At 40.7% G+C, this 20,062-nt stretch overlaps 1 protein-coding gene across 1 annotated transcript in view; it reads right to left on the reverse strand.

The window, feature by feature from the left end:
- Positions 1–20,062, reverse strand: part of IGHMBP2 (immunoglobulin mu DNA binding protein 2) — a 101,972-nt gene that overhangs the window by 56,919 nt on the left and 24,991 nt on the right. The window contains exons 7-8 of the mRNA XM_089520811.1: positions 11,629–11,776; positions 4,333–4,507 (exon numbers count right to left, since the gene is read on the reverse strand). Of these exons, the coding sequence (XP_089376937.1) occupies positions 4,333–4,507; positions 11,629–11,776 (323 nt within the window). The remainder of the gene's footprint in view (positions 1–4,332; positions 4,508–11,628; positions 11,777–20,062) is intronic.

Below are 20,062 nucleotides of genomic sequence, written 5' to 3' on the forward strand. Positions count from 1 at the left end.
TCTCCAGCAGTGGAGTGAGCGGGAACCCGGGCCGCCTGGCCATTGGAGGAGGAAGGAGGAGGCTCTGCGCTGGAGGCAACGGCCGAGAGGGGCTCCTCTGAAGGGAAAGAAGGCGCCTCTCTGGGGCAGAAGAGCAGCCAGGGCCAGGCTCCAGTCCTTCTCCTCTTCCTTTGGGAGGGACCGCCCCTGTCAACCGCCCGAGAGGCCGCCCCTTGCCTGGGCGGGAAAGGAGGAGGCCGTTGGCCGAGGCTGAGACGTCGAGGAGGATAAATAAAGGTACTCAGTTTAATACCACTTTTGTCAAAAACACACTGCAGAAATAATCCAGTTTGAGACCACTTTGGTCAAAAACACACTGCAGAGCTCTCTGTCAGAAAAGGATAAAACTACAGTTCCCAGAATCCTATAGCATTGAGCCAAGGGAGTGAAAGCAGTCTCAAACTCAAACTGCAATGTGGACCTTATCAAGGCATGCATCTTAGTAAATGGAGGGCATTTTGGAATTCCTCCTGGACAGAAGGTTGGAATGTAGGACGTATTTCCTCAGATGCATGGGAATTGTAGTTCATTGTGGCACCAGAGCTTTTTCTCACAAAACTACAATTCCCAGGGTTCCCTAGCACTGAGTCAGGGCAGTTAAAGCGGTCTCAAACTGGATTATTTCTGCAGTATGGATTGGACCTTGAGTATTTTTAATAACGAAGGTCCAAAACACTGCAGAAATAATCCAGTTTGTGACCGCTTTAACTCTCCTGGCTCAGTGCTAGGGAATCCTGGGAATTGTAGTTTGTTGTGGCACCAGAGCTCTTTTTGATAAAGAAGGCTCAAAGTCTCACAAAACTACACTTCCCAGGGTTACCTAGCACTGAGCCAGGGCAGTTAAAGCAGTCTCAAACTGGATTATTTCTGCAGTGTGTCTTGGACCCAACTCAGGCTGCATCTTCACTCCAGACTCCAGAGACAATCCAGTTTCATACCGTTTTTACTGCCATGGCCCAGTGCTATGAAATCCTGGGAATTGTAGTTTGTTGTCACACCAGAGTTTGCTGAGAGAGAAGATTAAATGTCTCCAAAAACTAGAATTCCCAGGATTCCATAGCACGGAGCCATGGCAATTAAAAGGGTGTCAAACTGGATTTATTTTTGCAGTGCGGTTGCAGCCGAACACATTTCTATTTGGCACAAAGATTCCTGAACCCCCTTCATGTCAAAATAAATATCTTAAAAGGACTGAAAAATTCTTTGTTTGGTTCAGTGGTGATTTTGAGGGTTGAAATAAGTTACAATTATTTTTATTCAATTATGTTTACGTTTATTTGCAAAACATCCGCCATTTTAACATTATGGGAATTTTCCGGGAATTGTGACTGAATATTCTGTGTGATGTGGGGGGATTCAGCGGGTTTTGGACAAACATTTTAGGGAATTATCTTTGAGGCTTGTTGGCAACAAACAAATGATACTATTTACAGTCGCGCGGGGGGGGGGGCGAAATGTTTTCTTCTTCCTAGGGGGGGCATGACAGAAAATAATTGAGAAGCACTGATTTAGATTAACAAGATATTCCTGTACTATCTCTTTACTTATTCTGTGCTGAAATTATTCTGTCCTCTGCTCCATTATCCTCAGGTTGAGCACCCTTTTCCTTTTCTGAGAACACTGAGGCAAAGAAGGTGTTGAGTAATTCTGCCTTTCCTCTGTCCTCTGTTGGCATTTTCTCCATGCAGTGGCCCTACCATTTTGCTGCGGACATATCCAAAAAAGCCCTTTTTATTGTTTTTAACCTCTCTGGCAAGCCTGAGTTCATTCTGTGCTTTAGCCTTTCTGACTTTACCCCTACACATGCCTGCTATTTCTTTGAATTCCTTTTTCGTGATTTCCCCCTTTTCCATTTCTTATACATGTTCCGGTTAAAACTTAGCTCAGTTGAAAGTTCCTTTGTCATCCATCCTGGTTTCTTGAGACACCTCCCATATTTCTTTCTTACTGGAACTGTTTGAAATTGTGCCTTCAGTATCTCCCTTTTGAGAAACTCCCATCTGTCCTGAACTCCCTTCTCTTTTAGTATTTCTGACCACAGGATCACCCTCAATACTTCTCTAAGTTAACTGAAATCCGCTCTCCTAAAGTCTAGAATGGGTGTCTATGCCTGAGTTATCCTTTCCACTGTATAACAAACTCCAGGAGAACATGGTCACTTCCACCTTATGATCCCACCACTTGCACCTCATTATCCAAGTCATCCTTGTTGATTAGGATCAGATCTAAAATAGCTGACCACCTTGTTGCCTCTTCCACCTTTTGGACAATGAAATTGTCTTTGAGGCAAGTGAGGAATTTGCTAGACCTTGAGGATTTTGCTAAGTTTGAATTCTAGCAAATATCAGGATAGTTGAAGTCACCCATCACTACTATATCTCTCCTTTCTGAGTGTGTAGTCATTTGTTCTAGAAAGGCACAATCCAATTCCTCCATCTGACTGTGGGGGTCTGTAGTAGACTCCCACCATAACATCCTTGTTGTTTCCATCCCCTTTAATTTTTATCCAGATGCTCTCCACCTGGCTGCCTGTATTGATGTCATGGATCTCTTCACTGGTATAAATATCTCTGACATATAGTGCAATTCCTCCTCCTTTCCTGTTTGGCCTATTTCTCTTTAAAAGGTTATACCCCTTTTTTTCTACATTCCACTTATGAGATTCATCCCACCAGGTTTCAGTGATGCCTATTATATCATATTTGCTTTGTTGTACTAGGAGTTCGAGTTCATCTTGCTTACTCTTAATTGTTACTCTTATTTGTTCTTCCATGCCAATAATTCCCAAAGTTTGTTGAGAGAGAGATGAATTAAATTCAATAGTTAAAGGTACCTGTGACCCCCAAGACACAGATCATCCCAGATGACACTTCTGAAGCTGGGTAACTCTAGTATATTCTTGGCCTCAGAGGGAGCGATCAGGCAGACCCAGCAACATCAGGGACTGCCTGAAGGAAGAGGCCCCTCCCTCCTCAACTGTCATCTTGGCCTCAGAGGGAGCCATCAGGCAGACCCAGCAACATCAGGGACAGCCTGAAGGAAGAGGCCCCTCCCTCCTTAACTGTCATCTTGGCCTCAGAGGGAGCGATCAGGCAGACCCAGCAACATCGGGGACTGCCTGAAGGAAGAGGCTCCTCCCTCCTTAACTGTCATCTTGGCCTCAGAGGGAGCGATCAGGCAGACCCAGCAACATCAGGGACTGCCTGAAGGAAGAGGCCCCTCCCTCCTCAACTGTCATCTTGGCCTCAGAGGGAGCCATCAGGCAGACCCAGCAACAGCAGGGACAGCCTGAAGGAAGAGGCCCCTCCCTCCTTAACTGTCATCTTGGCCTCAGAGGGAGCCATCAGGCAGACCCAGCAACATCAGGGACAGCCTGAAGGAAGAGGCCCCTCCCTCCTTAACTGTCATCTTGGCCTCAGAGGGAGCGATCAGGCAGACCCAGCAACATCGGGGACTGCCTGAAGGAAGAGGCTCCTCCCTCCTTAACTGTCATCTTGGCCTCAGAGGGAGCGATCAGGCAGACCCAGCAACATCAGGGACTGCCTGAAGGAAGAGGCCCCTCCCTCCTCAACTGTCATCTTGGCCTCAGAGGGAGAGATCAGGCAGACCCAGCAACATCAGGGACTGCCTGAAGGAAGAGGCCCCTCCCTCCTCAACTGTCATCTTGGCCTCAGAGGGAGAGATCAGGCAGACCCAGCAACATCAGGGACAGCCTGAAGGACGAAGCCCCTCCCTCCTTTAACTGTCACTGTGTATTTTGTATTGTATTCTATTGCAATTTTTACTGTACACCGCTATGATCATTGCGGAATAGCGGTCTATAAATAAAACTTATTATTATTATTATTATTATTATTATTATATCTCTGAATGGCTATGATAGGATTGAACTGTAGAATAACATACCCACAGCAGGGGCTGCCAAATGCTTGTCTCCTTCCAATCATGAAGGACTTTCAGTGAAAGCAGTAAGTTTTACACTTTCATAAAATCAGTAACTCTTTCCTGGTACTGTACAAGAATAAAATACTTCACCGGTAATTCAGAGTGAAAATGTATTTCTGCTGTCAGAAACTCCTCACTGTAAGTTCTCCTGCTAAAACATAGTCAATTTCTGATACAGTCAAGGAATGACATGAATAAGGATAGTGATCGGTGGCCCTGACTATTAACAGGCCTATCTATTGTGCATTTAAATAAAAACACTGGCAACCTAATTGAAATTCTCTTCTTCACAACAACATTTTTCTTGAATACTCAGTCAAACAAGTCACTGTGAAAAATGTGCCTTACTTGTGAGAGATGATTGTGGGAGGCAGCTGTTTGTGATCTCCAGCCAGGATACACTTTTTGGCCATCAGCAGAGGTATCCAGCAGCTTGCTTCAAGTGCTTGGGCACATTCATCAATTACCACCATATCAAAGTGATTCTCTGGAAGTAGTTTCAGTGGACCATCAGAAGAGGCTCCTAATTAAAAAGAGAATTTATGAATATCAAATCTTTGTGCTATAGTGGAAGTGATAAAGGACTTGTGGGTCTGAGGCTTAAACCTGGGGGTCTTTGCTGCTAATCTGATTCTGTCATCTTCTGCTATGCGCTATAACAAGGAACCCAACACGGTGCCATCTTCCTTTCTGCTCTGACCCTCTCCAATAGCTGGCCATAATTGCATCTAACTATTTCTTCAGAAGATACTGCCTGTCAGGTTTCTACAAGAAGGGGGCGGGTAGTTCTGGAAGCATTCTATGGACTTTAAAATAAATAAAAACTCTATGTAAATAATATACAGTGTTAGGATCTCCAGTTATACAAAGTCCTTGCTGTTGTAGGTTTATGCCTTCAAGTTATTTCTGACTTATGGTGACCCTAAGGCAACGCTGTCATGTTTTTTTTTTATGGTAAGATTTGTTCAGAGAGAATTTGCTATTGCCTTCCTCTGAAGCTGTGAGAGGATGACTTACCCATGGACACCCAGAGGGTTGCCATGACTGAGTGGAGATTTGAACCCTGGTTTTCCAGGGTCCTAGTTCAACACTCAAATGACTACATCATGCTGCCTCCCATCAAAGCTTTCCAAAACACAAGAAGAGCCCTACTGAAGCAAGACCAGAGCCCCAACGAGTCCAGCATTTTTCCCCACAATAACTAGCCAGAGGCTTAGGCAAAGCCCACAAATAGGACAATGTGCACAGTAGTATATTCCTGGGCATGTTCCCCAGCAACTAGCATTCAGAGATAATATACAGCTATCAAAATGATAGTGCCCCTTGACACTGTCTGTGTCTTACAAACCACATGCCTCCTGAACCCAGGATTGCTTGGCAGCACCTTGCCATGCTTCCTCTGAATGCACCAGGTCATTGTCTATCCTCACCACTTTAAACAGCTGTGTTCCTTGATCTGTACTGAAGCAGGCAACTTTTGCTGGCAACCCTATTGGAGGCTCTTGAGGCAAGAGTCTCTGAGTGTTCACATCTGTAGTAAATCTAGCCTTGCATCCCCTCATAGCTATAGCTAATTCCCCAAAGGATGAGCTAATCTCAGACAAATCTGGAATAAAATTTTGTTATCAGTTAAAGCACTACTTAAATGAGAGACCATACTGAAAAGCCAAACATTCTCATTTTCAAACTACAGTTCTCTTGGATTTTTTGAAAAACTGTTTCTGCTTTTTTAGTACTCCCTCAGGGTTAGGGAATTAAAATAATTAGATCAGACGTTTCAAACCACTGCAAATGCAAATGGCTATAGGACTCTTCATTTTTATTCATGCTTTGAGTATGATAGATTCATTAATTTAAAGGTTAAAAAAGTTAAAACAATAAATATTTGGGCAACTTGGAAGGTTGGTAGTCTTTGTTGCATCCAGGTGGCCTGGATGTTTTGTACATCAAGCACTGCATAGAGGTGCCTTGTGTGTACCAGGAAATTGAATTTTGAAGCTCTTAATCCTGGGAGCTTTTGCCAGGATCCATGTGGAAATCAGTAAGCTAAAGAAAGGGTGAGGGTTAGGAAATGAGATGATAAGGGATGGAGAAAGGGAAAACAAAAAAGCAGGTTTTAGTGGGATGGGTGAGGAGAGGGTTTTTCAAAATCCACACAGTTGCTTTGATCCCTTCCAAACTCAAGACAATGATGGTGTGTGTGTGTCTCTGTGTGTGAAAGAGAGTACGTGCAAAAGGAAGAGAAACAAAAGAAGTATTTTTTTAGTTTTAGTACATATGTTAATTTAAATTTCACTTAAAAATATAAATGACAATAGTTACATTTTTTCCTTTTCTAGGGGAAATGCAAGTTAATTAATTATGTTATGCCTTTTCTATTAACTTTCATATCTCTGATTTTGCTGCTATGCTAAATTCCAGCTAAATAAATCTGAATCTAGACAAGGCTAGATTAAAGTGGTCCAGATCCTGAAGCAGTTTCTTCACCTTTGCAGAAACATGCAGTCTCTCCCACTGGAAGTAATGGACTGATACTTTAGCAGATTAGTGTGGTGGTGGCTGATGCTGGGAGAGGAGCTCCCCCTAGGGAAAGAGTCAGCTACTTCCACACTGGTGTAAAACTGGTGCCAGGGGGCATTTTGGGGCATCTCCCCACCTCTGTCCACCTAGAATGACAGAAGATGGAGCCTCAGAGGCAGCAACTCCAACAAGACAGCAGCACAACAAGGGATCCCTAGACACTGACGGTCCTGGAGAATTTGTCCCAGATGCACCATTGATAATCCAGCCTTGCAAATAGCTAAGAGAGGTGTTATTCCATTTCGTACACTTGAATAGAATCCTAATGTACTGAACTCCTTTAACCAAAAGCCATTTCTGTCCCTCAGGGTTGAAGCAATTAAGTTGTCCTTCTGCTGAGCTTGGCAACAAGATGACAGAAGTAGGACTGGTTTGTGCCAACCAGCTATGTAGAGCTGAGGTCATAATGATTTCTACCTCCAATTATATCAACCGAATAATTGCTCCAGTTGGAATATGTTTTTGAAAAAGAAAAAAAGCCCAGTGCAGAAGAAACATTTTTGAGGCGTCAAAGTAATATGGCTTTGTTATGGCCTGATTTCCACTGGAAGTTTTCAGAGCTCCTCACAAAAAGAAAATGTGCGATCACTTCTGGAAATGTTTTCAAAAAGAGGTATAAAAGTTAATGCATTAGACCTAAAATAGCACGAAGACAGCAAGTTACACAACATGATAGAAAAATGTACTGTTCTCTGTCCTGCTCTAGCTCCCCAAATAAAAGAAAATCAAGTTTATCAGTGTTCACCATTGACTGGGATTTTGCCCCTTCCCTCCCCAAAGTACTAATATGCTGAAAATGTCACCCAGTGCAAACCCAAAACTGCAGAGCTATCTGAATAAAATTAGAGGGGAACAGCACTGTTCTGTCTGTCCCCCAATCCCAGAGAATAACAAAAAGCAGGATGTCATTTATCAACTGAGACTGTAGAGTCAGGTATAAGATTTGGCCATAGTTAAGAAATTACCTTATGTGAAATTATTGGTATTTTCATGGGACCAAGTTTGTCAAGTTTTTTAATTAAAACTGCTTTCGGTACTTATTGAGAAGGTAGCTAGGAAATACACTAAGTAGGCTATCTGATCTTCATAAAACCAAGCATATAATCAGAACTATGTCATCAGAGGATTAACCGGTCACCTTCATCATTTGGGGTGTAATGGTATATGAAGTATCATATATGCTGAAGACTTCAAACAAGATCTGTACATCTGCACAGATCACAGAGATGGATTTCAGAAAGCACCTGCAGGAAGCAATGCATTATAAAATGTGGATGGTGGAACTGTAGAAGTCATCCAACGGCACACAGTGCTAATAAATTACTCAGATCATCTAATCATGGAGCAAAAACATGCAACCAAAGGTAAAAAACAAACAAACTAGCTAGGTGTAATTATGTGCATTGCTCAAATCATGATGGTTGCTGGGTTAAGAATCCATATTAATAAGCTTACCCAACGTATTTTGCTGGCTTATCCAGAGCAGCTAAAGGCAACATATACAGTACAATAAAATAAAGCACATAGTACCTGAAGTAAGTCATGTTATGTTGGCACATGACAGAGAAAATCCCACAAGTGTCATAACCCCCACCCCCTATTACCAGGGCTGGGGAGTAGGAGTAGAAGTAGGGAGTAAAGGAGTAAGAGGTTTTTATAGGAGTAGGAATAAAGAGTAACAAAATATATTTATTACTCCTTATTCCTGTTGTCATTATATTGTACATGCAAACACCAAAAAACAATTATATTATATTGCACTGGGGAAGGGACTGGGAGATAAAGAGAGACACTTACACACACACACCAGCCTTGCAAAGCAACCGGGCCTTTTCCCCATGGCTGTGAAATAGGAGTAGGAGTAAAGAGTAAGAGGTTTTTATAGGAGTAGGAGTAACATTAAGAACAAACATCTTACTCCAGAGTAGGACAAGGAGTAACCCCAAAATCATCACTACTCCCCAGCCCTGCCTATTACATACAAAAGTAACAAATCATTAACCATTTCCTATCATTTCATGACAAGGAAAATCTGTTCCTGAAGTGCGGGATGGCCTTACTCTTCCTAATGGACAAGCCAGTTCTAAATAAGCACATAACATTCCTCCTTGTGGCTTTTGAGCAAAGTATACTTCACAAAAATTATGTGATAATAAATATATTACTTTTATAAAGTACTTCAGAACTCTTTTGGTCCTTTGCTACAAAATATCAAGAACACTTATTCCTTCCACCACTATCCTTCTAACTTACCTTACAGGATTGTTCAAAGGATAAAGTGGGATACTGTAAACTATTTTCAATCTTGAGCTCTTTGTAAGAAATGTAAGATGGCAATAACATAAATAATGAACATGCTGAGAATCAACTCAAGAACCCCCATCGCAAAAAAAAAAAAAATCCACTTAACTCACATTTCCTTGACAGGTAAATTCATTTGTCTGCCTTTTATTTTATTCACTGACAGCCTTGGGTGGCAAGCAATATTCAGATATACAAAAGTGCCTGGGTTTTATTCACATATAAGAGTGTCAAAAATCATTGGGGTGCTTTCATAACAGAAAGCAAGCTGACATATGGTACTCCTGCCATCTTAAAAATTGTGATTACCAGAGATCTTTGGAAAAGGGATATGAATGTTACCGCTGTACAAAAGCAAACCAAAATATGCAAGAAACAAAGCAGAAGCATACAGGATACAAGTGTTGTTTGGAAGATCACAGGGGTGTTCAGTGGTAACCAAATCCATGTCTCTGAGAAAGAGGCAAAGAAATAAGATGGACTTAATGTGACATGAAGAAGAACCCAAGTTTCTCCTTCACACACTACAACAATGCTCAGATTTCTGGAAAGGGAAATTTCAGTGATAGTCAGGGATATAACTCTTTTGCAGGACACAAGTGGGTAAGGGGAGTGGTGAATACCTCATTGCAGCAAGGACAGTTTCCATCATGCCTAAAGAAGGCTGTGGTGAGGTCATTACTGAAAAATGCCCCCCTAGATCCCACCATTCTGAACAACATTTGGCCAGTCTCTAACATTCCATTCTTGAGCAAGATTTTGGAGTGAGCTCTAGGAGTTTCTGGATGAAACAGATTATCTAGATCATTTCAATCTGGCTTCAATCTGGATATGTGACAGAAACATCTCTGGTCGCCTTGGTGGAATTACCTATGCAGGGAAATGGGCAAGGAGAGTGTGTCTTTATTGGTCCCACTGGATCTCTCAACAACTTTCAATACCATCGACCACGGTATCGACCATGGTCTCTGAGATGGGACTTGGGGCACTGTTATGTAGTGGCTCCAGTCTTTCTTGGAGGGTCAAATTCAGAAGGTGATATTGGAGGACTCTTGTTCAACCCCCTGGCCATTGGCTTGTGGGGTCCCTCACGGTTCTGTTCCCCATATTATTCAATGTTTACACGAAACCGCTGAGAAAGGTCATCCAGAGTTTTGGGGTGTGGTGTCACCAGTATGCTGATGACACCCAACTCTATCTTTTCTTTCTATACAATGTCTGCTGTCAGTCATGGACTAGGTGAGGGCAAACAAACTGAACCTTAATCCAGACAAGACAGAGACGTTCCTGGTTAATCGTAAGGCAGATCAGGGAATAGGGACCTTGCCTGAACTAGAAGGGGTTACACTCCTCCTGAAATCTCAGGCTTGCAGCTTGGGTGGGCTCCTGGACTCTACTTCTGCAGTGGCCAGGAGTGCATTTGCACAGCTAAAACTAGTCTGGCAGCTGCATCCATTCCATGAGATGTCAGATCTGGCTACAGTGACACATGCCTTGAATACATCCTGTTTGAACTACTGTAATGCACTTTAGCAAGTCCAGAATGCTGTGATCAGAATGTTACCGAGGCCAGTTATAGAGAGGGTAAAACTCCCTTGTTAAAACAACTTCTCTGGCTACTGGTTCGTTTCCGGGAACAATTCAAAGTGCTGATTATGTCCTATGAAGCCTTATGTGTCTTATCATGTGTAAATCTAGAAATTTAGGTCAAAAAATTGACCCAAAAAACCTGAGTCGGCTTATCCACGGGTCAGTGGCAAAGTGGTGAGGAAGCACAACCTTCAAATGGTTTACAAACCGATGAAGAAAATCCAGCAAATGCTTCGCTCAGCCAAGGATCAGAGAGACCCTCTCACAGCCGCAGGAGTTTACCGCATACCATGCAACTGCGGAGAAGTCTACATAGGGATCACCAAATGCAGTGTGTAAACAAGAATCAAGGAACATGAGAGACACTGCAGACTGGACCAGCCAGAAAAATCAGCAGTAGCAGAACATGCCACAAACCATCCTGGGCATAAAATACTGTTTGAAAACACTCAAATTCTGGACCATGCTAATCACTACCATGTCAGGTTGCACAGGGAAGCCATTGAAATCCACAAACATCTGGATAATTTCAACCGGAAAGAAGAAACCCTTAAAGTGAACAAAATTTGGCTACCAGTCCTGAGGAATAGCAAAATAAGGACTCAGCAAATGCAAATGGGAAACCACTCAGAGTCAGGGGCTTTCCTAGCAGATAATGATCACCAATTAGCAGAGACTAATCCTCCTTTGCATTAGCCTCTCAGTCTGAGGCCTGCCATTATCACAAAACAATACACATGCAAACCACTCCTGCATTCCCAGGCTCACACAGTATATATATGTATATATATACACACATACCCACTTTTTCCAGGCAAGCATTCTCTGAAGATGCCAGCCACAGATGCTGGCGAAAAGTGAGGAAGAAACTCTTTTAGAACATGGCCACATAGCCCGAAAAACCCACAAAAAACTATGTTTGCTGGCCATGAAAGCCTTTGACTTCACCAGAGAGAACACTGTAGTAAGTTTGCCAATTGTAGTAATCTACCACCTCAGATGGCTACCTCACTCAACCTGGTGCTATAGCTCCTCCTGACTTCAGAGATGGATGGTACAATCTTTGGAGTTACTGATGAACCATCATAATGCTTAATGGCAGCTGAAAACTATAGCTGCCAATACTCTGTCTTAACATGTCCTTGTTAAAGGGAAAGACAGAAAAATTCTAACCTGTGTTTGTAGCAAGAATCACATCAGCATGTGTCAGGATTTCAATCATAGCCATTTCCTCTCGCTCCTTCAGCTCCCTTCTCAGTGTCTTAATCTCATTCAAAAAATGGCTCCTTTCCCCTTTGTCTTGGGTTTTTTTCGTTTTAACCTGTACAAAAAGAGAAGAGTTGGAGAAAAATTAAAACAGCACAACTTACAGAGAGGCACATCAATTTAAAGAATGTTGCACAGCCAGCTAATTGTAAGACCAACAGAATCTCTCCTATAAAAGTGCAATATTCTGCAATTACAATACACACAACTCTTACACCTATTGACAAAAGTTTGATCTACAGTCAGTCTCCCATATCCACAGATTTTTAATCCATGGATTCAAGTATCCACAGTTTGGAAAATATTTTTAAAATACATAAATTCCAAAAAGCAAACTTTGATTTTGCAATTTTATACAAAGGACACTATCTTACTCTGCCATTGTATTTAATGGGATTGAGTATCCATGGATTTTGGTATCCACAGGGAGTCCTGGAACCAAAATCCGTTGGATATCAAGGGGCAATGTATAGTGGAAAGATAAATATATTTGTTCCATATTCACAAATGGTGCCAATTTATTAGCAAAATGTTAACTAAACTATTGTTAATGGATATTATATTTTCTACTATTAGTATTCACATTTCCTCTTTTCCTACCAAATACAGTTTTTACTGAAGTGGGGTTCCACTTCAGTTTCATAAATCCCATAGTTTTAGATAATAGATTACTGATGCTATTTACCTAATATAATTGTCAACCACTCTTGCAAGCTATAAAATATCAGGAAAAATGCAATGCAATGATTTTGTAACACTTTCTAACTGTACATATCTTTTGAAATAACATGTTAGGTTACCACACAGCTTCTATGCAAAAACAAAACAACTCTGTCTATGGAGCCAGCCCTAAAATGTTTCATCGCATAAGCATACTGCATATTATAAAACCTCTCCACTCCAAGAAATTTCCAATGAGATTAATAATTCAGTAATCTAGGTGCTTAATTTAACACAAATGACCACAGATGTAAATTGGCAGCAAGGTAAGGAAGGAAATACTTTCATGTCTTCCATTTTAGCATAATTTGGTATGCTTTCACCTCAAGTAACTCCATTTTGCTTCTTTAGTTGCTCTGCACTAACCCGATGAAAGCCATAGTTCAAACAGGGACACACCTAACACTAAAAGCAAGAACCAAGAACATACACTGAAGCTAGGCAACCTACCTAAAATACTTTGATAAACATTACGACAGGGTGCTGTGCTTTCCAGGACGAGGTCCAACTATCTCCCACAATATTTGACTACGAGATGGGGAAGACAGGCAAAGCATGAACATTCCTTTTCACTCCATTAACAGAAGAAGCATCCAAATACAATAAAGGACCCCTTCAACTCACAAACAGATCCCTTCTGCAAATGCAACATAGTGTGCAGCTAAAGTATTCAGTAGACAGTTTTCGTATGAAAAGCTGGGGGGGAAAGAGTATAGTGTCGGGTGGGGAACTTGATCAATTTTCAAGAGGGAAAGGGTGCATCATTTATAAGAGGAGCTGGCAGAAGGATTTCCATTCCCTTTCCTTTAACAACCACTAAAAAGCTTTATTGTCACTTTGAGACAGCAGAGTTGCCATTAGCAGCCTAGTGGCACTCCACTGTCCCACAGAATGGCTTGATGAGAGTAATGTGACATCACTATATGGCATCATTCCCAGAGGCACAATGAGAGAGAAAAAAAAGTCTGCTCCCACTATCCAGTGAGAGAGTCATCCTCCCATTTAAAAAGGCTTCTGGAATGACACTATGTCATAACATAGTCTTGTGTCCATTACGCCATCCTATGAACTATTGCACTGCCATCAGAGTACATCTCTGCTGTTGTCTGAAATAGTGGGAAAGCATTCTGTTTTGTTGCTTAATGAAAAAGAAGTGGAAAACTCTCTGCCACTTCTTCTATATCTCTTGCCTACCTTTGAAAATTAATCAGTTTTGCTTGTCCACATGAAATCTGCTGAAAATTCCTTCTGCTCCCCACTTTTATGAGAGGCAAACAGTCCTGTGAAAATTATGGTGGCTGATACAGCACTAATCCAATTTAACATCTTTGTGTAAAGTGAAAGGACAGGATCCAAGCCAATAAATCCTGGAACCACACTCTACATTCACTGTCTATCAAAGTTCTCTAGGGGCATGGTATGAGCTAGTAATCTACTCTATGTTTATTGTGGTATTTTTGGTCAAGGGACTGCCAGTAAAAATTTAGGTGTCATCTTTTAAATAAAAAACAACAACGTGTTGAGGCCTGAAAGGGCAAAGAAATCAAACAAATATTGCACCAAAATAAACATATAGAGAATTGTCACTGCAGTAAATGCTCTATAGCCTTAATATCAATTATTGTTCAAAAAGATATCTAATAATGCTACCACAGAATTTTAAAAGGGACAAAACATGACAGTGTCTTTTATTATTACTGGGCAGGAATATGAAAATATGTGAATAAATGCAAACTCTGTCCCTGCTGCCCACTCCTCATGTTTCCATCTTGAAGCCTTATCTACCTCAAAAGAGAGAGAGGGAGCGAAAGAGAGCACCTGCCTGCCTGCAGGCATTTTTAAAGCCCTGACAGATTACAACATCAATGTGATAGACTCTAAGGTGCCACAAGACTTTTGTATTTTTGGAGTATACTAAAATGACTCTCCTCTGGATCCTGGCTAGATAAGTTAGCAACATGTAGTGGCCATAGAACAGGTTTGGATTTGGAAATCCTGTACTCAGTTATGATGGTCACTAGGCAGCCTTAGACAAACCTTTTGGTCTCTACTGTCAGGATGCTTTATTTAGTTCTTCCTCCAAAATGTTATATCAAATTGACCTTTAATTAAGTGTAGGCAAATACAAGTTCAGATTTGAAAGATCCAATTTAGTTCCTCTCTCCCCCAGACCCACCAATGGGTCTGAGGGGCAAAATGGAGGCTGGGGGAGAGAAAGATGCAAAACAATTTGAAACCAGCAATCTCTTCTCTGTTGCCAAGTCATTTTGGCCTTGGCAGACAAAAGAAAAAAAAAACCTGCAAGAGTAAAATGCTTCATCTCTTACTATGAATAGTCTGCATTGCCACAATGGTCTGCATTGCCATTTGGAAAATCTGAAGATACAGCTTTGTAAAATCACTGCATTCTGATCTTATATAGTTTTGTAATTATACAGAAGGTGTTTTTTTTAAATTATAGTACATGTATGAATTTTAATTGGTTTACTGTATTCATTTTCATAGATTCCAAAGTACACATGCATTTGTTAAATTTGCAGTTTATATATCTTGTTCAAAATGATTAACTTATGTGTATTGTTGATTTTCTTTGTTTTTGAACAGCCCCTGAAGAAATACATTGGGTGAATCTCTGAACTAAAACCCTCTTTTATATACACCTTAAGATTTCGTCTCTCCTTTACATAATCATAAACCAATGGTAATCTGAAATCTTTGCCAGTCTGAGGCAAATCAACCAGCAGTTGATTACCCCGTATTCCAGGAGAATACTTCAAACAAATGTGGACAGTTTTGAAGATGGTCTCTTCCAACAATGTTGTCATTGGCCCACTCCTGGCTGAATATTCAGTTTGTGTGTCCCCTGGCAAATTTCAAATTACTTTATAAGTGCTGAGAAGGCAGCATCTGGCTAGTATTCTTGATTCCTACCCATTTCTTTTAAACTTCAGCTAATTATGTAGAAAATCCTTTTACAAATCTTAGGAAACCAACTTGGAAAGAAAAAGAAATAAATGTTCAGAAATCAAGAAAATCCCATACAGCAGAAAAATTAGCACACTCCTGCACTAAGAAACGATTCTGGGCTTTCTGTTTTCTACAAGTAACAAAGCAGGAACAGATCAAAGTGAAATCCTCCACAAGAGAGTAAAATGACTGCAATATATACAAAACCAAATAAAGGGGACAAAGCTGCAATATCTTTTCTTGATTCCTGGCTGTGGAGAAACAAACCAGCTCCCTCTATAATTTGCTGAGGACAGAGGACACTTTCAACCATTTTGTTTTTCTGCACCTTCACAAATAGGAAAGAATGTGCTGTTCCATCTCTCAGATAATTGAAGCTCATTATTATAAGGAAAAATTTAAACAAATGCAAAGAAAGAAGCAAACTGCTCAGTTGAGCAGGAGGAAGGGTAATTTGCCTCCCACTTAGGTGGAAACATGCAGTAAAATCTTGTAGTGCACCCTTGCCCCCTAACAGGACTTAAATAAATAATAAATAAAATAATAATAAAACTTGTATTTGTATCCTGCTCTTCTGCTGCAGGGCAATCAAAGCAGCTTACATGTTAAAACAACACCAATATACATCACAGAATACATATATAATGCAGTATCTAACTTCCCTCTTAGAAAGAATTAAACATAATGCAATTCAAATTAATCTGTTAAAATAGAATACTATCAACAGACTTCTCCTCTCTAGGAAGTGAATGAGCCAGACAGCCAATCTCTCATATAGCTGTGCCTTAATCCAGGATATTAAAGCTGTTATGGCACAGGTGAGCAAAGTGAAGCTTGTGGGTTGCATGCAGCCCCTGTCCCCCACTTTTGTGTTCCCTGAAGCCCCCTCCATCAGTAAACCAAAAGCATGGTGTTCACACAATTTGGGCTCAAAACCCACACAGAACCCCCAACACATGAAACACCCCCATCCCACCTCCACAAGTACTCCAGGACCCTGTATTACCCACCAAATACCTTGTTTTCCTCTCAGAATTTGGGAGGGGTATTACTTCCTGCCACTGGGATATTTGATGGGGGCTCGTGAGGAAAACGCTACTTTGTTGGGGTAGTGGTGGTAGCACTTGGGGGGGAGGACTGGGCTCTGGGCCCCAAGCAGTTACCACGTGCATGTTAAGAGATCAAGCAATTTGCTCTCCTCCCTTAGGTTTTAATTTTACTCTTCAAAATTGACAAACAGCTGGGAATTCCATAGTTCCTGATGTCCACTGATTCGGCCCATTTTTAATACAATGCTTCCAGTGGATTTCAATGGAATTTTTTTAAGTTTAAAAAGTTCTGTACAGCTCAGGAACCTCACCTCCAAACCTTGGGTTGGGGCATCAAAAGCCACCTATGACGCTCAGCCTGCTGATACACTTGTTTCCAAGTGTTCTCATTTGGGCTCATCTCTGTCAATGCAAAGACGCTCCTTCCACTATTGAAAGAAATGATGATGATGATGACAACTACATTTTTATTTAATCTTTTCACAAGAAACCTATGTGGTAAACATGATTACTCCACTAATCTATGTCATCAAAACAACCTAATGAGATATATTAGGCTAAGTGACTGGCTCAAAATATGTGCTTCACACATAAAAAGGGATTTGAACCCACATCTCCTTTACCTTAATCTAACACTCCAACTCCTACACCAGATCATCTTTCAATATGGAGCATTACACAAATAATAGACTGTTACTGTGGGACTGCCAGTTTACCTTTATGATTTAAGGAGATATTGTTTAGAAAACCACTGTTCCACATACATTAATGGTTATCCCCTTGCTCCATACTGTCAGCCTGTACCCCAACGCTGTACATGGTGCTCTTCATATTTTCACATCTACAGCCAGGCATATTTTAAGAGTTCATTATGATCTTTGAAACACAGGGAAATTTCCCATAAGAAAGGAGCGTAGACCCAAAGGACCTAGGTAGTATCAAGAAAAGGTTAAATGGTTGTGCTGATCACTCCTTCTCCTAGGCTTCCTACATATTCTCTTGCACCCTGACACAAAAGAAGACTCATTGCACCAAGATGAGTAAGCCAATATCTCCTACCTTCCCCTTGCTGTGTTCCCAGCTAACTTCCCTGTCAAGCTATCCTGGGGTTACCCTAAATCCAATCTCTGTTCTCTACCCATTCTGTTCAGTTTCATACCTTTGCAACACCAAGAACATACAGGAATCCTTTTCACCAAAGCAACCCTCATTATAGAGTTATATTGCCTGGACTATAAATACACATTCAAAGGAAAACAGTTGTCTCAATACTCAAATTGCTGTTATTCCTTTAGTCAAGACAATACAATCCATATTCAAAGAAGAAGTTATTTGGCTAGAAGGACTTTCAAGATCTTCAGAAGTTTTTTTTTAAAGGAAGCTAAAAGAAATGTAAAGGAGAGGCAACCTCAAACAATCTTTTGAGGACTGAGCATGTGGACATTATAATGATGCTTGACTGTTGGAGTGCTTCCTAATGGACAGTTCCTGGTACTGCCAGTCAGAAAAGCACTGCAGAACTATTGTATCATTCCCTTGTTAACAGAATTTTGTAATAAGAAAAAAAGATGAAAAAGTGGTATAAATGCAACAGGATTACAAATGGAAGATGCTGTGTTGTGGGTCACTTGTAAAATCCTGCATCAGGCAAGGTAATTGTGCATTTTAAAAATTGCTTGAAAGCACTAGTGAAAGGTGCCATAGAACAGAAATCCAAATAGGAGCACCCTAGACTGCTACGTTTACTCAAACAAAAATCTGCCAATATGGGAAATAATAAACAACAGCCTTGCATTAAAAACTTTCAAGAAGCAACTGTTCTTGCAGCATTTGTGGCTGAGCTTTTTACATATCAAACCACATTCAATTTGCACCACCACCATATAGTAACAGCATGAGATGGGGCTGTTACAGTGAAAGTCCGGTGAATTCTGTAAGCTACTCCAGCAATGTCAGAAAAATTAATGGCCAAAATTAGCATTTTGCTTGAGCAACTTTCATGTAGCGATCAGCAACTGGTGACCTGTGCCAAAATTTCTCCTCTTAACACCCTATTAACATATATAATCTGATTTAAGTTGCCAACTCAAAAGTAAAAGGATTATGTGAGAACAATATTAGTAGTCATGGGGAATGAGGAGCTTTTATCATCTTCCATCATCAAACTGTTAAGTTCCAGTCAAGCAAAGTTAGTTGCTAACCAGACATTAGGAAAAACACTGTTATCACAAAAAAGGAGGGGAAAAGTGTCAAGGGCTAAGATACTCACTAGAGACCAAATCATACATAAACCTGTGTGAAGTGGTTCATGTTCCAACACTGAATGTTGTAGCACTGGGAAGGTCACTACCACATAGCCACAGCATATCACTCATGAAATGGAGAAGAACCATCTACTTATGCATTTGTCTATGTGGGTTGATTACATGTACAAGAAAAACTAAAAAAATACTTTGTAAACAAAATTATTATACAAAATTATAAATAATATGCTGCTGGAGATGGTGAAAAGGGCAAGGATTACGGAACATGCAAAATGTACAGTAATTTCCTCCTAACTGAATGTGGCTCAGAAACGGACAAGGAAGGCATATTTAATGCATTTTGGAAGCCATTTTGTACAGTGTCCTTTGGGGGGGAAATAATATTTTTTATTAAAATATCTTATCCCAATTAAATTAGTGCCACATTTTAAATTAGGTTTAAAAGCGGAAATTAAATTAAAAGCATGGCAAAGAACTCTTAAGACTCTGTTTACTGATTTTGCTAAGCAAACAATATGGAGGAGGGAAATGTGTAACAAATCCAGTTATACAATTACTGCTTTCTCTTGCCATCCATTTTAAATTATAGCATTAGTGATATATTAGTGATATACATTAGTGGTATTAGCCCTCCCTCCATGATAACTGTCATCCTTCAGCCTGTTAGGGAGTGAACAGGCAGGCCCAGCTCCACCAGGGCTAGCCTGAAGAAGAAGAAGAGCCCTGCTTCCATGGCATCTGCCTTGGTCCAGGCCTCAGAGGGAGAGAATAACCACTCGACCTGATCCCCTTTCCCACCACCATTCCCTTCTCCTTTTGTGTAGTGTCTTTTAGATTGTAAGCCTGAGGGCAGGGAACCATCTAATTAAAAATAATAATTGTAAGCCGCTCTGATAGCCTTTAGGGCTGAAGGGCGGAGTATAAATACCATAAATAAATAATAATAAAAATAAAGATATAATGTAAAAATGGCAGTCTTTATTGGGAAATCAGAAGAATGGACCAAAACTGTCAAATGGTTCCTATGTACTCAGTGGCTGCATGAGGCTCTAAACATTCCTAAGGAGGCTAGAATGGTCCCTTCCTTTTCCTGCCCTGCTATCAGAAGGTAAAGACTTAAAAAAATCTAAGAGAACTAAAGTTTTTAAACAAAGGGCCTTTAAGAGCAGGCCGAACTCATTTTTAAACTACTTTGTAATGTTTTTATTTGCATCTTTTAAATTGTTTTCAGTGTTGTTCATAGTTCAATTTCATTTTAACACTGCTATGTTCTACATTTTAACTATATTGTACCTGTTTTAATTCATAAACTGTCTTGAGTCCTGGTTTGGAGGGACAGCT

This window comes from Sceloporus occidentalis, unplaced genomic scaffold, assembly GCF_023333645.1.
Source record: "Sceloporus occidentalis isolate IW3139 unplaced genomic scaffold, rSceOcc1.0.p SCAF_4, whole genome shotgun sequence".
Lineage (NCBI taxonomy): Eukaryota > Metazoa > Chordata > Lepidosauria > Squamata > Phrynosomatidae > Sceloporus > Sceloporus occidentalis.